The sequence below is a fragment of the Geospiza fortis genome, unplaced genomic scaffold (genome assembly GCF_000277835.1).
Source record: "Geospiza fortis unplaced genomic scaffold, GeoFor_1.0 scaffold181, whole genome shotgun sequence".
NCBI lineage: Eukaryota > Metazoa > Chordata > Aves > Passeriformes > Thraupidae > Geospiza > Geospiza fortis.
In genome coordinates, this window is record NW_005054412.1 from 2,596,892 (window position 1) to 2,614,195 (window position 17,304).

At 41.8% G+C, this 17,304-nt stretch overlaps 1 protein-coding gene across 1 annotated transcript in view; it reads left to right on the forward strand.

The window, feature by feature from the left end:
• The window catches only part of KATNAL1 (katanin catalytic subunit A1 like 1), a 38,459-nt gene extending 22,393 nt beyond the window's left edge, over positions 1 to 16,066 (forward strand). The window contains exons 5-11 of the mRNA XM_005426372.2: positions 1,466 to 1,590; positions 2,096 to 2,201; positions 6,687 to 6,845; positions 7,695 to 7,821; positions 8,782 to 8,916; positions 11,259 to 11,385; positions 12,868 to 16,066. Of these exons, the coding sequence (XP_005426429.1) occupies positions 1,466 to 1,590; positions 2,096 to 2,201; positions 6,687 to 6,845; positions 7,695 to 7,821; positions 8,782 to 8,916; positions 11,259 to 11,385; positions 12,868 to 13,066 (978 nt within the window). The 3' untranslated portion in view covers positions 13,067 to 16,066. The remainder of the gene's footprint in view (positions 1 to 1,465; positions 1,591 to 2,095; positions 2,202 to 6,686; positions 6,846 to 7,694; positions 7,822 to 8,781; positions 8,917 to 11,258; positions 11,386 to 12,867) is intronic.
• Positions 16,067 to 17,304: the final 1,238 nt, after the last annotated feature.

The following is a 17,304-nucleotide window of genomic DNA, read 5'->3' on the forward strand; positions in this document are numbered from 1 at the left end:
GCCTGCCGGCCCCTCCCGGCCCCGGGCCTTCCTTCCCCCTTTCATTTCTGGATTTCTGTTCCGCTCCGCTGGGCCGAGCTGCGCCGTCTGCCCCCGGGCTCGGGGGCTCTCGGGGCCGCCCGTACCCCAGCCGCCCTGTCTGCTCCTGCTCTTCAACTCCTGCCTTAACCCGGTTTCACTCAGGAAAAAACAAAACCCAACCGCAACAAGATAAACCAATTGTTCTGTGATGTGCAGAAAAATTTTTCTACTAGGAATGCCAGTCCATTGCGGAACAAGAGGAGTATGTAGCAGACAGCAAATACCTTTCATTTAATTGTCCTGTTTTCTTCTATTTTTTTAATGGTTACATTTGGATTCCATTTTATCTCTCCTTAAATCTTGAAAACTCCACAGGGTGTCTTTTCGCCGTTTCCTTTTTACACCAGACCACTACATTTTTTACACCAGCTTTCTGCTTAAACACAACTCTGAGCGTCGTTTCCATTGCAAAAAGCTGAGTTAGGGGTACTAAACAACATAAGAGTTCGCTTGGAAGCAAGAAATAAAAGTAGTAGGAAGATAAACTACTCCCTCGCAAGTCGTCGTGGGCAAACAGCAACTGGGAGGGGTTTAATCGCTGTCTTTTTGTTTTTCCACTGCGAGGTTATTTGTGTGTCTCCAGCTGCCTCTCAACCCGCCTTCGTCTAGGATGCTTTTGTCCAGCCAGCTGGGATTCTTTAACTTGCTGCTGATAGTGTTTAGAAGCTGAGTTAAGAGTCCTAAAGTAGCTCCCTGCTCAGCCCCCTCCGTTAAACCAGCGCAGCTGCTTTTGAGGCATCCTGAATGGTGGGAGGGGAAGCGATTTCCTTCAGAACTGAGAGAGGAGGAGCGTGAGCCCTGATGTTTCAAAGGGAAAATGTTACTTCACCCCCATGAGCTGAACGGCGCTTTGGAAGTATTAACCAGAAGCTCTGGGCCATTTGGGGCAGAGTGTGGCTTGATCACTGATGTAGCATTGGTGTGCTGCAAAAATTATTGAAACCTGGGTGTCTTTGGAGCTTCTTTAGGGTTTTTGGTGCAGCCCTTAAATAAATACAACCTTTGAAAAGCATTTTAATTGTTTATGAAGCTGGCGTGCAAATGAGAGGCGAGACGTGGATAGTTTGTAGTTGAGGGAAGCAGATATTGCAGGGCAGGAAGGCTTTAATGAAACAAGGGGAGAGAATCTTGGTTTTCCTTATCAAAGACAATGCGTGTGACAGCTTCCCTGTTCCTTTTTGGTGATGATAGTGTCAGATGTTTACTTCTGACAGGTAGGATTTCAAGTGTAGCATCTTCAATATTTGCTTTGGATGCTCTGGTGTTCAGCTAGTCATGAACCAGCCACCTATGTGAGGCTGTTCCTGCATTCGTGCCTTTGCTTTGCCAGGAAGTGTGTCAGTTGTGTAACATTCTTATGGGTCTGTATGATTTTCACTTCTAGGGAACGAAAATACCCCAGGAATTTGGTGTTGGGGAAATTCCAAAATTTGATGGAGCAGGTTACGACAAAGACCTGATCGAAGCTCTTGAAAGAGACATTGTGTCAAGGAATCCAAGCATTCATTGGTATGAGGATTTTCTCAATTCAAGTGTTTTTGCTAGTGTGAGAAAGGAGAGAAATTACCCATCTTCAAACTCCTAAAACAGGGAGACAAGATAATCTTCTACAGACAGGCAAAAATGAGATCTTTTGCTTTAACGGTTTATTAATTTGATTAAAGTTAAGTTTTTGTTGCTAATTGATATTAAGTGCAGTACATTCATTACAGGTACTGCTGAAATGAACATATGCTCCAGACATCTTTGAAGATACTGCTTTGGTGTTCACATTGTCCAAAACAATTTTTAATTAAGCAGCTCTGGGTAACTTAAGTTGAAAATAATTTTTTCCCTGTCTTCCAAAAGTGGATTCAATTTTAGGTCACAGTATGATATGAGTGCTCTCATGAGGCATATGCTTACATACTAAAAGAAATGGTACTAAGTGAAAAGCTTTTCTATTTCTCTTGTATAAAAATAGAAGAAATAGAGTTGTATGACAATCTTATACAAATTTCTTCATCTTGCACAGGGATGACATAGCAGATTTGGAAGAAGCCAAGAAATTATTAAGAGAAGCTGTTGTTCTTCCAATGTGGATGCCTGATTTTTTCAAAGGGATCAGAAGACCTTGGAAGGTGAGAATTTATGTGGTGTTTTAGTAAATGTAGCTATGCGAGACTCCTGTAACATGTGGATGTCTGTAGCAAAGGCTAAAACGGAAAGATCATGAATTTGTTTATTAAATCCTCTCATAATGATTCATGTAAAAGGCACCTAAAGAAACAGCTGGAAGTGTATCTGGCCCTTAGAGTAAACAGTATTTTCTGTTTATTTACTCACTTATAGCTTGTTAATATTATAATACTTTCTATATGCCAACCTGTAGATGTGAGCAAACCGGTTATATTGACCAAAGCAGAAATGCTTAACAGACAGCTCTACATAGGCTTATGGTGTCCAGTTGTCATCACTTCACAGAAGAAAGCAATCCTTGGACTGTTTTTCTCCAAATGTTTCAACTATATCTCACTCAGACTGCAAACTGCAGCCAGCATGGTACAAGGAAGCAAGGAAAGAGGGGGCCAGTCTGGTGCCTTAGATTTGCAGCTGGGCATAGTTGCAGTTGGAGTGAGAAATTCCGAATAGGAGAAGGAGTTACAGACCGGGCAACAGGAAGAATATAGGACTGAACTAGGCTGACTGACCAGAAGTGAGCCCAGTCTGGGCCTTGCTTAGAGCTAAGAAGGAAGAGGAGGGAGGAGTTTGGTGAGCATTTCTGTAAACAGCAAGCAGCATTATTTTGCTTCTAATGTGGAATGGATTGATACTTGTTTGGGGAATGCCTAGTCACAACACAAGGACTTTTTGGTTCCTGAGAAGTGTTACTGGGCAAAAGAGACTGTTGCAAGTTGTCTGTTGCTCTGAGTGTGGAAGGGAGTGTATGTGAGTAGTTTCCTGTTTGGTATGCTGGCTCAGCGGCGAATGTTGGATCTTGATTTACTAACACTTGTTCTGTCTTTTCCTGATTGGTCCTTGTGCTTCCCTGGCTTACACTTAGGTCAGACTCAGCAGGAGCTGGGAGATTGCTGCTTGAGAGCTGCTACAGAGGTTTTAGTGAGTTGCAGGGAGGGGGCCCAAACACATAGTCGGTGCAAACCTGGCCCCAGCCTTTGGAGTTAGGGTGCTTGTGGTCAGTACCAGTGGCCTTGTAGTTAACCTTAGGGTTAACTGAGCTATTATCTTGGACAGAGCCTAGATATTGTGGATTACATATGCAGGGTGAGATTTTGAGTGTATTTTGAACAGCTGAATCTCTTTCTTCTCTTCTTGGCTTAGAGGAACTTGATCCATACTCTTGTTATAGACTATGGGGGCCCCATCTGTCTAGTGTTCAAAATCTTCTAACGGAAAAAAGATCTGCTCTGCTTTCTTTTTGCCTGTTAGCATGCACAGAGGAGGCAGTGGCCATCTGTCTTTAAGGCAGGTACTTCAGCAGACTGCAGGACATGTGAAAAATGCCACTAACCTTGTCTCCAAGTGCTGTGGCAGTGGATAAAGGAGCAACAGCTTGGTCCTTTAAAGAGTTACAATCTCCATCTCTTTGCACGAGACTACCTTTTCCTACCAAGCAGTGTCACCTCTGAAAACCAAGTGGTTGTAGACATGTAAAAGATTCTGAGATTATTTCCTCTCTTCAGTCTGAAATGCAAATTGAGTTCTGACAAGGCTATGAAGAGTCTTCATTGTTAGCCTTTTCCCTGGTGACTTGTGAAGCTGTAACTCTCATGAATTTATTTTTCACACAGAACAGCATGTATTTTCCCTACTGTTGACCTCTGACTGTGCTATAAGGATGAAAAGTATTGAAGGGAAGGCTGTTTCTTGCAGTAATCAGTGTAGCAGCAGGCATTTGTTGAGCCTAGGAATTCAGGACAATAATTCAGGGAAAAAGGCAGCCGAAGCTGGTTTTGGATGCTCAGACTCCCCTGAGAACAATTCCCAAGACAGCCCTCACAGTTTGTGCTTGTATTCAGAGAACTGTGCCTTGTCTGAAGGAGCCAGCTGTCTTCCCTGATTCAACACAGGTGCTGTGTAGTTGCAGCCACGAGTTTCTGAGTGTCCATGGGTTTGCTCTTTCTGTTTCTCTGAAATGTTTTGTGCCAAGAAAGCCTGGTTGCTCACTGTGCTTCCCACTGCTCTGCTAGTGATTGTTACAAAAACAAGAAGTAACCCTGCAGTGATTTCATCAAAACACTTACTCCCTGCGGTGCATTTCAGCTTCTTATTGGAATACTTTGGATTAACAGAGCCTTAGAGGAAGAATAAAGAAGTCTTTGTGTTTGTCAAGGATTTTAAATAGTAAGTGGCAGCCTCCTAGTTTGCAGAAAGAGCAACGTGATCCTATGTGTTTCTGTTTGCAGCCATGCACATCTTGTTTTGCTGTGAACTCAAGTTCTTTTTTTTTTTTTTTTTAACTGATATTTCTGCTGTCTCTATCCCCTGAGACCTTACTTTCCCCCTGGCTTTACACCTGGTGTGGCTGCTTTGCACCTGTGTTATGCACATGTATAATGCCACCGGTATCACGTGCAGGGTAACGCTTCCTGTAATACTTAGCCGGAGGTGAAAAGCAATGGATGGGCTTCAGTTTTTGCATGTGTACCTGAAGCCAGGATTTGACCTTCCAGAATAATGGAGAATTGAACCAATATCCCAAAAATGTCATTACTTCCCTATATCACCAGGTCCTGCACTGGTGATAAACACAGTTTATCAAACACATGCTTTGAATGTGATTTGAATCGAGGTGAAGTTTTAAAAAAATATTAAATGAACACATTTGAAGCTCAGAGAGAGCAGTAAGTCATCTTTGATCTGCGTATTACAGGCTGAGTAATTTTCAGCCAGTCACTCCAGGGCTGTATTTGCAATATTGTTGTAATATCAGTATAACTGTGCAGCATCTCAAATCAGAATGTCTGAGTGTTCATGGGCAGAAAAGAGAGTCCATTTGCTTTTTATGCTTGCTGCTCTGGAGCTTAGGAAACCTTGGACAGCCTGAGGAGTGACTTTGGACTGTTAACTGTAGAGATGGCATGTGAACATTTCTGATTTAATTTACCGATGAATGTATGTTGAGCTTGCATTAGCTAAGTATTAAATGGCAATAAAGGTATTAAGAGTTAATGGAAAATGGAATACAGAGAGGCTATTGCTTTTGAATGGGACATTTTTGAATAATTGCATTCCCGGTTGATTTGTTTTTATAGATCTCTTCCATGTCATTCTTTGTGCTTTTTGAAGTAGATTTTTGTGAGGAACAGATGAAATCTAATTTGCTATATGGCTTGCATTTAACAGATATTTTATTGCTGCGGCATTTTATGTAAGTTATTAATTGCAAAGCACATTATGATGTGCAATTCTAACACTAGCTAATTTGATTACCCTTGCAATACAGTACAATTTTAGGAAACTCTTGTTAGCATGTAATAAGATCTTGCAATTGGGAGGGGAAAAAAAACCCAAGCTGCTTGAGCACTACATTTTCACTGATTTACTTAAAATCACAGGGCCCTATACTAGCACTGTGCAGAGCATGGAACAGTGTTTTGTCCTTCTCCAGTGCTGCTGCTGAAAGGGTTGGAAAGACTACCCATAAAGATGGCTGTATTTAGTAGTATTATCAAGAGTGATTAACCCATCTCAGTGATACAATCTTCACATGAGTTCTGAGAGAACTGTGTGTAAAACCAAAAAACTGTTTGTGTAATGATGGGTAAATGTGCTGAGCTGCAGATATGTGTGCTTCTTTCACAGACCACAGATGGAAAGATAGTCTGATGATGTGAATATAAGAGTTGTTTCTAGTTTAAAGCTTTCTGAATAATCACTGAAATTCAGATTAGGCTTTTGTGGGACTAAGCAGTAGTCCACATGAGCCACAGTCACTTATCTGTAGAATAGGAATAGCAGCGCAGTCCAGTCATCCAGCATGATGAGGATGGTGTTTTATCCAGAAGTTGCTATGATGCAGTAGTGTGGTCATAGGAACATTGAGATCAGGAGATTAAGCAAAAAACAAACTGATGTATTCAGTGAATGTTCTCGTGCAAATGTAAATATCAACCACATTCATACATATTGTCAAGATATTTTGGGAAATTGTTTTTCTGTAGAAAATTTCTCTACTGAGGAAATGCAACTTACTGCGAAAGTATTTTTGTTTCTGTGAAACTTTCTCATGAAGGGGCCTTTGTTCCAAAAAAAGAGTTTACCATCTTCATCTGCCTGTGCAGCTTCTTGTGAGCTAGGAAAGGCCTAAGTTCAAGTCTAGACTCTGATGCTGAGCAAGGCTGTAAATCTCTAGTCCATTTCCTAGGTGTTAGGACAAGCAACAGGTACTGGCTTCTGTGGTTTTGACTCCAGTGGAGTGGTAAGAATGGCAGAACACTTCCACACTGTCCTCAAAAGGAGGATACTTGTCTTCTGTTTCCCACTGAGGAGGATTATGTTATTAATTTTAATCCAGATCTTGGCTCATATAGAGGTGTTGTGTAAAGTGCCAATGACAAAGTTTTCTTAATTTGTTGTTCATTACCTTTGTTCTCACCTTTCAGGGGGTGCTGATGGTTGGTCCTCCTGGCACTGGCAAAACAATGCTAGCAAAAGCTGTTGCTACAGAGTGTGGGACAACATTCTTCAACGTGTCTTCCTCTACACTGACGTCTAAATACAGAGGCGAGTCTGAGAAGCTGGTCCGCCTCTTGTTTGAAATGGTATGTCCTCCATGGTGTGCTCTAGGGCTCATTCAGGTGAGAAAGGACAGCACTCTTGGTTTCCTGCCTTTCCAGTAGCATGCTGGAAGCATGGAGTTCACTGAACTGACACCCCCTCAACCAATTAGAAAAACATAATTTCTGGGTTTCCACATATGGTATGTTATTGAGGATTAAGAAGGAAATGCTTCATCGCCCATGTTTAGGATAGCATTTTCCAGACTAAATCAAGAGTTGTGACCTCAACAGAAATTCAGTACTTGTTTGGTTATGGGGTAACAATCCCATGTGAAGTAGATTTGAAATTGGAAGAGGTTTGGAACAGTTATTCTAGAAGCCATACATGTTTTAGTTCTGTTTTTGTTCTGAATCATGGTCACAAGCCTCTCAGTGAAGCTGTGGGTGCAGTCCATCATGTGGGGTGTGTGAAGGACATGTCCATGTAGGCTACACCTCTGGGACCCTCCCTGCACTCCTGTAATATTCACAGCTGAAACCTGAGTCTCTTGGGATTGCTGAGCTCCCTTCTGTCCCTTATGCCTAACCCTCACCAGCCCAAAACCTGGATGTGAAAACTGCTTGTATTGTGTCAAGAAGAATATCCTACTGTGGTAGTGTTTCTTTTCCCCTTTCCAATGTCATTTGCTGGGCCAAGCCAACCAACACTGACCCAAGGAGTACAGTTCAAAGTGTATAAATGTCAGCATGTGACAGTTTGTAAATGAAGGTCTTGAATTCCTCCCTCAGGGAAGATATGTATTCAGTATGTCCAGCAGGGCAGGGTTGTGGTCTGATGAGGGCCTGTGCTTGCTGAGCAGCCTTAATAGTGATGTTTTCATTTGAATAAAGGCACGGTTTTATGCACCAACAACAATCTTCATTGATGAGATAGATTCCATCTGCAGCCGCAGAGGCACGTCGGACGAGCACGAGGCCAGTCGCAGAGTCAAGTCAGAGCTGCTTGTGCAAATGGATGGTAACAAGGGCTTAGATCTGGCTTTGGGGCTGGGATGCTGCTTCTTTACAGGTGGGAATGTAAGAACTCGAGCCATCTGGAAAACCTGTCTTTATGCATGAGAGAAAAATGAAACACAACTTGAGATGAGTGTATTTTTGGAGTGTTCAACAACAGATAACTGAAAAGGGTGTTCTGCTTTATTTTTTCTAAAATAGCTATTTTTAGGGTGACTTGAAAGCTCATATTAAAGAGACACAGACTGCACGAGAAGCAGATAATGGAGATTTGTGCAGTTTAATGCAGGTATTTAATTTGTATTCAGTTTAAACAAAATTCTGCCCTTTGCTAGACTCTCCAACTGTGGAACCCCATTGTGAGATCTGCTTTTGCTGTATTCTATGATGGCAGCTAATATTACCCTTTTAAGTCAGATGTAGTACCTGTTATGTGCAGGTGCACACAGCAAGCATGACCATCTAAGGAATATTGTATGGCGTAGAGGTTTGATAGCCACCTTTATATTGCAGCTATCATAAACCGCTGTATAAACTGCTGTATATAAACTACTATTTTAAATGTTCTCAAATTTGCAGGTTCATTGTGGTAAGCTCAGGATAGGAAAGCTTTTGGTCTCTTTGCAGTCCTCACTTGGTAAGCTGAGTGACTCCTGTTTCTTCTATGACCAGACTCAACAGAGATAGCACTGTCAGTGGGACTAGTAGGGCTACACTCATGTATTGCTGTGTTATTAGCAGTGTCCAAGAAAGCCCTCCCCTTACTCAGCAAAATAATGAACTGTCCCTCTCTCTGTCTTAATAATGGTCTTGTGACACCTAGCTATGGGAAGTTTGGAAAGGACTATAGAGAGCTGTTGCTTAACTTTGTCCAGGCTATGTTTGTCTGTGCAGTCTTTCTCAGCAAGCATCTCCATCAATAAGAGCTCTGGAGTAAAATTGCTCTGAACTGTTGTGCTTGCAGGGGTAGGTGGTGCTCTGGAAAACGATGACCCTTCCAAGATGGTTATGGTATTATCTGCTACAAATTTTCCCTGGGACATTGACGAAGCTCTCCGACGAAGACTGGAGAAGAGGATTTATATACCTTTGCCCACAGGTGTGTTTGATAAGACCATTTTCTTTTCCTCTCTATACAAGATGAGTTTAGGATAACTGCAGGACTGTTGTGCTTATAAGGAATCCTGATGGTTTTGTGATGAGCAGTGTAATTCAGGGGTTAATAATTTGTCTGAATCACTTTATTTTTAAAGAGAGTGGAAAAAAAAGAAATGCTGCTTGCTTGGGGGCTGAAAAACAAAGAGCTGTGGCATTTCATTGCAAGCCATTGATGGGTTCTTATATTTTGAAAGAGAGTTAGTTTTAATGAGCCTGGAATTATTTTAAATGTTTAACAGTCAGCCCTTGAGTGATCATCAAAGGCAGCCTTTGGACATGTTCACAAATATTGCAAATGCACTCCATGCCCTTGCAGACAAATGGGAAGAAGTAGATCCATGAATTTTCACTTACAGGCTTAGTTCATTGCAAATCACTGCTTGCTTGCCTTTATTACTGTGCTTCCAGTCACTCAGAATGCAGCAGGCTGATTGCTTTCCTGCCCTAAGACATCTCAGCTTGTATTGTCTTTCCTAGCTGTCATTCACCTGTCCTATTAATTTTGAGATTCCTATCACTTGAAGTTTGCATAGCTCCATTTCTTCTTGGTACACTGGATGCCTATCTCTCTGCATGAGCACTCACGATAACAAGATGCATGTCCATGGTGACAGTGGTTGTGATTGAGTTTAGCAGGTCTAAGGACACTTAATAGTTCTACAGCTTGTCTGTGCAGCTTACAGGCAGTAACAGCCTCTAACAGGATGCCTGTCTTTATCACCAATTAGTTTAAAATCCTATCAGCTCTTCCTCTTGTTTCTAATTAAACCAGATTGTTTTTTAACACAGTGTATTACACCCTGGACAACACAGGAGATCTGATCTGGTTTTATTTCCAGTTTTAGTTTCTGTTGTATCTATTCTGCAAGTAAGAATGTTGTGCTACTCTGGGCAAGTCTGAGTGATGCATTTATAACTGTGCTGTGTGATTTGATGTAGTCAGGCATTTTAACTGAAAAAGTGGCATGGTAGCGTATATGCACCTGTGTATTGTGGAATTTGATGCAAGCATATATTCTGTAGTGTTTAATTTTCAAAATGCTGCACAGACTTGCTTAGCCCCACAGCAACAATTAGAAGAATGTTCTCTGATGCAGGATACTCTCTGCAGGTATGCTGTGTGTACATTGTGCCCTCTAAATAATAAATCCCCATTTTATAGCTAGTGCCAGTTGTGTGTGATGGATAACTCTGTGCTCTTGACAGTTCTGCAAAGCACACAAAACCAGCAGCTCTAGAGAAGCTTTCTATTTTCTTTTGTATTTCTCCTTCCCCAAAAGTTAAAAAAATAAGAATTAGGGGCAACAATGAATAAAACATAAAGTATTTGATTGGACATTTCTTTAAGACGTTTAGCCTTTCCTACTGCTACTTCTGCTGTTGCAGTTGTCCTTTTTTATAGGTCATAAAAATTGATCACTTGGGGAATAAAGATGCTGAGCTGGCGTATTTTTCCTGTACAGTGAAAGCCAGGAAACCAGTCATCCTCTTCTTTCCCACCCTTATGCACAGCAACACAGAGGCCTAAGCTGTCAAATGTGAATTCCCTCTTACAAGCTTAGGCTGCTTAACATGTGCACCCAAATGCACATACGCACGTGCCCCCTGCAAGAGAAATGGTTAATTGACTGCTCATCTACACAGCTGGTTATCACTGTGTGCACACTGCATCTGGGTAAGAAAGTGGGATACCAGGACATTGCTATCAAAAACATATTAATAAAGGTTTATTGTATTAATGTGTCTGTTTTCTATCAGACTTCAGCTGATTTCTTGGGTCCCAACTGAATAAACTGAATAAACTGAGTAAACTGCTTAAACATATGCTTAAAGTTCAACCTGTTGTTAAGGGGTTTGTGCTGTCTGAAGCTTTTTTAATAGAATCCTTATTGTAGTTCTAATGAAACTCTATGAATAATATGCAGTCAAACCCTTGAATAGGGAGTGGATCCAAAGGGATGTGAGAAGAAACAGAAATTTGTAGGATTGTGCTTTTGTGCCCTTGGGTAATATGTGACCAAATGCTTTATCACCTGAGACATAACAGACATTTTTAGTGACAGATCACTTTGACAAATATCTCTTGACCATGCTGTTTTAATACACTGCATTTAACCAAATACTTTACTGTATTTGGTTGCACACTTCACTACAACCTGTTCGCTCTCTTTTCTTATATTGAACTCTTTTTTTCATACTTTTCACTGAAAAGTCTAGGTTGTGTTTATATCTTTTTTTAGTGTAACTCTTGCCAGTCTTCAAACAAATATTTTTACATTCTAGCAAAAGGCAGAGCAGAACTACTGAAGATTAATCTTCGGGAAGTAGAACTAGATCCTGATATCAGCCTTGAAGAAATTGCAGAGAAGATTGAAGGCTATTCTGGTGCTGACATCACTAATGTTTGCAGGTATCTCATTGTCCTTAATTTGCAAATAGAACTGTATGGGAAGTCATCATTTGCATTATATGATAAAAGGCAATACCCACTACAGCTGAAGCCATGCTCACAGTGTCTGTGTTTGAGGGCCCATCTATTTACTGTATTAATGTGTTACTGTCACGTGGAGTGGTCCAAATACCATGAAGTCTTTCTGTGAGATGTGTTTTTCTTGGATCTGAAGTGAAAAAAATTATCTGAGCAAATCTCATGTTACAATTGGCTGCATTTACTGTAGTTATCTGCATTTGTTAATGTAGTGCAAAGCAGATTGTTGGGGTTTTTTTAAATCCCATTAGTTTAAGAGCTGGAATTCTGTAATCTAAAAATTCCTTTCACAGAATACTTCTTTGGGACTTCTATATGCTGCATGTTTGGACAGGCCCCAGTGCAGCTGAGTCTTGGTGTCTACCTGAATCTTCTAGGTGCAAGGGGGATATAGCTTATAATATTAGTATTTAATTTATTTCCATCCTGTTCCCACAATTTGTTTCATTTTTGACAAATCAGTCTTTTCTGGTGAAGGATAGGTATTTGAAGAAACTTGTCTGAAGGAAGTCTATGTCCCTTAAGAATCCTGTCAAGAGAAACTGATCCTATAAGAGTATGGCTTGGGAATCTTTTTTCTTCTCCTCCTGCTGCCTTTCTGAAAATGTGAACTCACTCCATGGACTTGAAAACTCGGTGTGTGTCACGTAGTAGTGAAATTACCTTTCTCCCTAAGGCTTGTGTTATCCCTTGCTGGGAAAAACCTGGGGAAAAAGAAAATGTAATTTCAGACTGCCTGTGGGCCACAGTGTGAGAAAATGAGCAGTGTTCTTCAAGCTGATGGGCCAGGCTGGCAGGATCTGAGCTAGGGAGGAGTCACAGAGCAGGCAGAGCATGAGGAGCCACAGGCACCCAGGCCTCAGCACTGCAGGGCCACGTGATGCTGTGTCTGATGCCTCCTGCTCTGCCCTTCACACATCCAGGTGCTATGGACAAGCAGGCAGCTAAGCTGGGCTGCACTCAACCCTTGCTGACTGTCCTTTGGGGCTACACTGCAGGGAGAAAGTTGAAGTCTAAAAGGAATGCAGTGTAAAAATTCAGATTACTTTAAAAAAAAGTCTTTGAGTTTTGTCTCCCACCCTGCCCTTTTCTGCTCTAAAGTTGTAGAATTTCATCTCCATGAATCATTGTAAAAGGTTTTCAGTTTTATAGTTTTAATTATCTCTGCACATTTACCATATGCTTAAATGGGTTTTGGTGCCAGTGCATTCTTTATGTTGAATTAATGTAGTGATCTGGGAACATGGAAGCTACGAAAGATGTGAACTGCATCTTCTATGGTAAATAAATGCTGTCTTAAGTGTTCCTGCCACTGGTTTCTAGCAAGAGTATGCAATCAAAATTCATAGGCTTACAGCACATTCTGCTAGCAATTAGCTGCCATGCATTGTCCTGTATTTCCAGGGATGCATCTTTAATGGCAATGAGGAGACGTATTAATGGCTTAACTCCAGAAGAGATTCGTGCACTTTCTAAAGAAGAGCTTCAGATGCCGGTTACCAAGGGGGACTTTGAGCTGGCTCTGAAGAAAATCTCCAAATCTGTTTCTGCTGCAGACCTGGAGAAGTATGAAAAATGGATGGCGGAGTTTGGATCTGCTTAATCTCAGTGACAGCTTTCCTTCGCTGGAGTTTTATGGTTTTTGTTGTTCTCACTTTCAAAATGAGTTAGAAATCTCTTTAAAGGTTTAATAAAAGGTCTGCCTCTACCCTCATCCCACCCCTTTCTGCTGACAGGATCTTTTAAGCTGTTTGCCTTTAAAGGGAATGAGCACAATAATGAGCTGATATTGTAAAAGATATTTTATCTCTGAAGTAGAAAAATAAGACAAACAGGAAGGGAAAAATCATACTTCTGAGAGTAGTCTTTTTAATTTTCAAATGAAGAGCAGTGTTACTTAACTTCCTCCTAGTAATTTTTTTATGGCTGGAGTCAATAAATCAGCTGGGGGATGTGACTCCAGAGGAACAGACAAGGGCTTGATGCACCCCCCCCTGCTCTTAAGTGTTGCTTCTGCCTCCCTTGAATGTGGCATCCAAGTTATTATTCTTTCTCTCTGTGCTCGGATATTCAGAGCAAAGCCTGTGGATTAATTGGCATTACACAGAGGAAATGAGGATCAGTTTTCCATCAAGACATGGGCCTGGCTCTTTTCTCATGTACTCTCATTTGGAACTGATGTCACTTCAGACTGTTATCAGTGTTACCTGCAATGACTTCTGATGGGAATGAGAGGGAAAGAAAAAGGCATGGATTGTTCTTAGTCTGGTTTATGCTTGTTCTCTGAACAAAGTGTGAACCTGTTTGACCAGTAGGCACTTTGACTTAGGTTATAACTTGCACTTTTATGCTTATGTATCATCTTGTGCTTTGTCTGTGCTATCTAAATGTAATTGTTATTACTATTATTATTATTATTATTATTTTAGTACTAAGAGTTTAATAAACACACTAATTTCAAGGCTGTATTTAAAACACAATGCTGTCTTTAGAACAAATGGCTGTGAACTTCCACTTCTGATTAGATTTGAACTTTTTCATAGCATTGCTAGGCAATGGGACTTTTACCTTTTTAGGTTGTAGAACTGTTCATGCTTAATTTTTTTTGTGAAGGTTTCTTAAAAATGTATAAATATTACTGGTTTAGTAATATTTAGAAAATAATCTGTATGATTTCATTTATGTTCGTAACTGTTTCTTCCCTTCCCTCATACAAATGCAGTGATGAGAAGGGCTCTAAAGTCTAAACATGAGAAATCCTCTCTAGAGTATACCTGTCACACTGACTGTATGAGCTTTTCACAGACAGACTCAGCCTGCAAGTCTGGCATATGAAGTTTTCCTGTGGTAGGAATGTGAAGGAGTGGTCAAACAACCAGATTTACAGAGAAACATGCAAGCTCTCAGTTTTTTGGTGATGTTGTGAGCTAGGCCTTAAGTATTTTGGTGGATGTGAATTGCCCTGCAGCTTGGTAGGTATTCAACCCTTCAGCTCTCTGTGGAGACTCCTAGTGGCACAGACAGATGTGATGGAGTAAGAAACACACAGCACCCCTTATTGAATGGGAATACATCATTATTTCCTCCTTTTTGTTAGTCTTCTGAAGTTCCCAATAATGTCAGTAATTCAGCACAATGGTCTCTCAGGCCACGACATGTTAACACTAAGACAAAAAATCTTAAATCACATACTTTGTTTGCTCAGGGAAGTGGTAAAATCACCATCCCTGAGAGTGTTTAAAAAATGTGTAGATGTGGCACTTGGGGACATGTGAACATTTTGACATGTCAGTGCTGGGTTAATGGTCAGATTTCATGATCTGAGAGGTCTTTTCCAACCTTAGTGATTCTATAATTCCTCACAGGGAATAACTGGACCTTTATAGAGAGAAAGCTCTGAAAATATTGCTATGGACTGTCATTTTTTCCTTGTGAAGCTGTAGGTGGCCACAGTTGTTCTTTGTTTGTTTGTTTGCAGTAGAAATTAGTAAAGCTACACAAATCTTTTGTGGCCAATACCAGATTAGCAGTATGGGTTCTCTCACTAGAGGTCATTGCTGCCCAAGGAGCTTAGTCTACACAACCAAGATGTAGAAGGGAGTTGACATGAATGCCAGTAATAACCCTACTCAGCTGCCCAAGAGCAGTGCTGGGGTTCAGCAGTTGCTGCTTAGTAGGGTCTAAGTTCCAGTTTGCTCAGTTTCACATAGCAAGCAGCAGTGACCTTCCTACTGATCAAAGCATGGCACTTGGTAAAAATGTCAGTCCTTGGCTCTTTGATGAACCTTCTACCTTAAGGCATTAAACTTCCCTCTTGGCTGTTAAGCAAAATTCACTGTACTGGGCATTCCCTTTAGTAGGAATTATTCAGGTGCTGCAGTCTTTTTCTCTAAAGGTCATGGTTTCTACCCCAGAAATGTTTTTATTGTACAGGTCCATTCATCCTTTACAGCTGCATAACAGAAAAGTGAAAGTTTTCAGGCAGTAGATGTTTATGATGGTTGTGCCCCAGAATTACTGACATGACTTGGGCCCTTCTAGATCAGGCACCCCAGAAGGCTGAGACCATCCCTCCCTTTCAGGAAAGGGAGCTGTCCTTATATGCCGACCCTTTCATCTTTACCAAGTCATGCTGGCACACCCACCTAGGTGGGCTTGGAGACTGGGTTATTCACTCCAGGGGAGCCAGCAGTGGATGCAGCAAGGAGCAGTCCAGGAAGGAAGGGCAGCTGACAGTGGCAACAGCTCAAGGCCCAAGGGATGAGCTTATGGCTCAAACTGAGACCAGTTCATGTCCCAGTGCTGGAAACCCTTGTGTGAGGATACTGGATTCCTTGGAGAGCAATGTACCAGCATGTCCCAGCCTGCTGTGACACTGTTCAGTCTATGCCTGTGTGTGTATGGAGATCATCCACACATGTGGGGATGATCCACACACAATAGGTGGTGCTTCAGTAGTTGTGCCTAGATTGCATAAAAAACATGCCTTAGAACTATGTTTATGTGTTTTCTAAACATCTGTGAAGGCCCTCTTGGGTGGCACTGTTAGTTTTTGTACAGTATGTGATCTGGTTGTATGAAGTAATAAATGTGCGCTAGAGTCTCTCTGTCTTGCTCGAGTGGGGCTGGGAGTGCTTTGCTGCTGACTGCTTCCAAAGGCTGCCATACAGTGTGGATCTCTTCAGTATGTCATGGTGCCCTTTCATCAAAGTCCTGGATGGAGAGCAGTTAAAATCCGGTGTTTCTGGATAAAGCTGTCAGCAGTGCTTTCTCCCTAAATTGGCCTTTTGTTGCCACAAGCTATAAAATGGAGAATACTCCAATGCCCACCACATGGAAGGGAGGGTAAGGGAGAGCCAAGGCCCCAGCAGATGTTCAGTGTTAGCACCTGATTCAGACCTCACAGAACCAGGCAGCCTTTTTTATTACTTGCCCCTGGGCTGGAAGTATAATCAGGCTCCAAAGTTGTATCATCAGCTGCCTACTAACCAGGAGACTTTCAAGACCAAAACTTCTATTAGGAAGGAGCTTTCAAACTTGGAAAGAGACCCTGTGTCTCCTGGGACTGAGCTGATTATTTGATTTTTTTCACTAACTTCCTTATGAAAGAATGGAGTTTCCAGTGTTTCATAATGCTTCAAACATGAAAGAGTGAGCAAAGGAAATGCTGATCAGGGGATTTCTGGAGAGGTCAAATCTTTGCATAGGAAGTTCAGCTCACCCCGGTTTAAAAGGGACTGAAATAGGAAAGGTGCACTGACTTGTTCTGATCATGGGAAAGATGAAAGAGCTTGTGTGCTGTAAAGAAGTCCTCCATCAAATGAGCAAAGACTTCATAGTACAATCCAGGCATGAGGACATGGAAGCAGATGAAGAAATAGTGATTTTTTAAAATCTGTTATTGGAATAAGCCACCCTCAATCAGATTGTGAATTGAGATGTTTTTTCAGAGCTGTAGTGACAAATAAATACGTGATGAACATGCAGGTGACACCGTGCTGCAGGGGAGCAGGCAGGGAGCCTGGGAGTCCTAGAGCTGCACACTGATGTAAAGTGGGTGTCAGCACCACGGCAGCAGCTGAGCCCCCTCTGTGAGGGTGAGCTGTCCACCAGGCAGCACTGTGGTGCAGAGTGGAGCCAAGATGGACAAGAGCAGCCTCAGTAGTGCTGTGGAATGAAGCAGACTGCTGGTGCAAAGGCAGGGTGCTGGTGCAGTTCAGAGAACGTCTCCCACGGCCATTTCCCTGTGCATGGTAAGGGTTTCACTGGAGCACTGTGCAAAAGCTTGGCCATCACTGTGGATGCCTCAGTCACCCGTGCTCAGAGCCCAGCTGCCACACA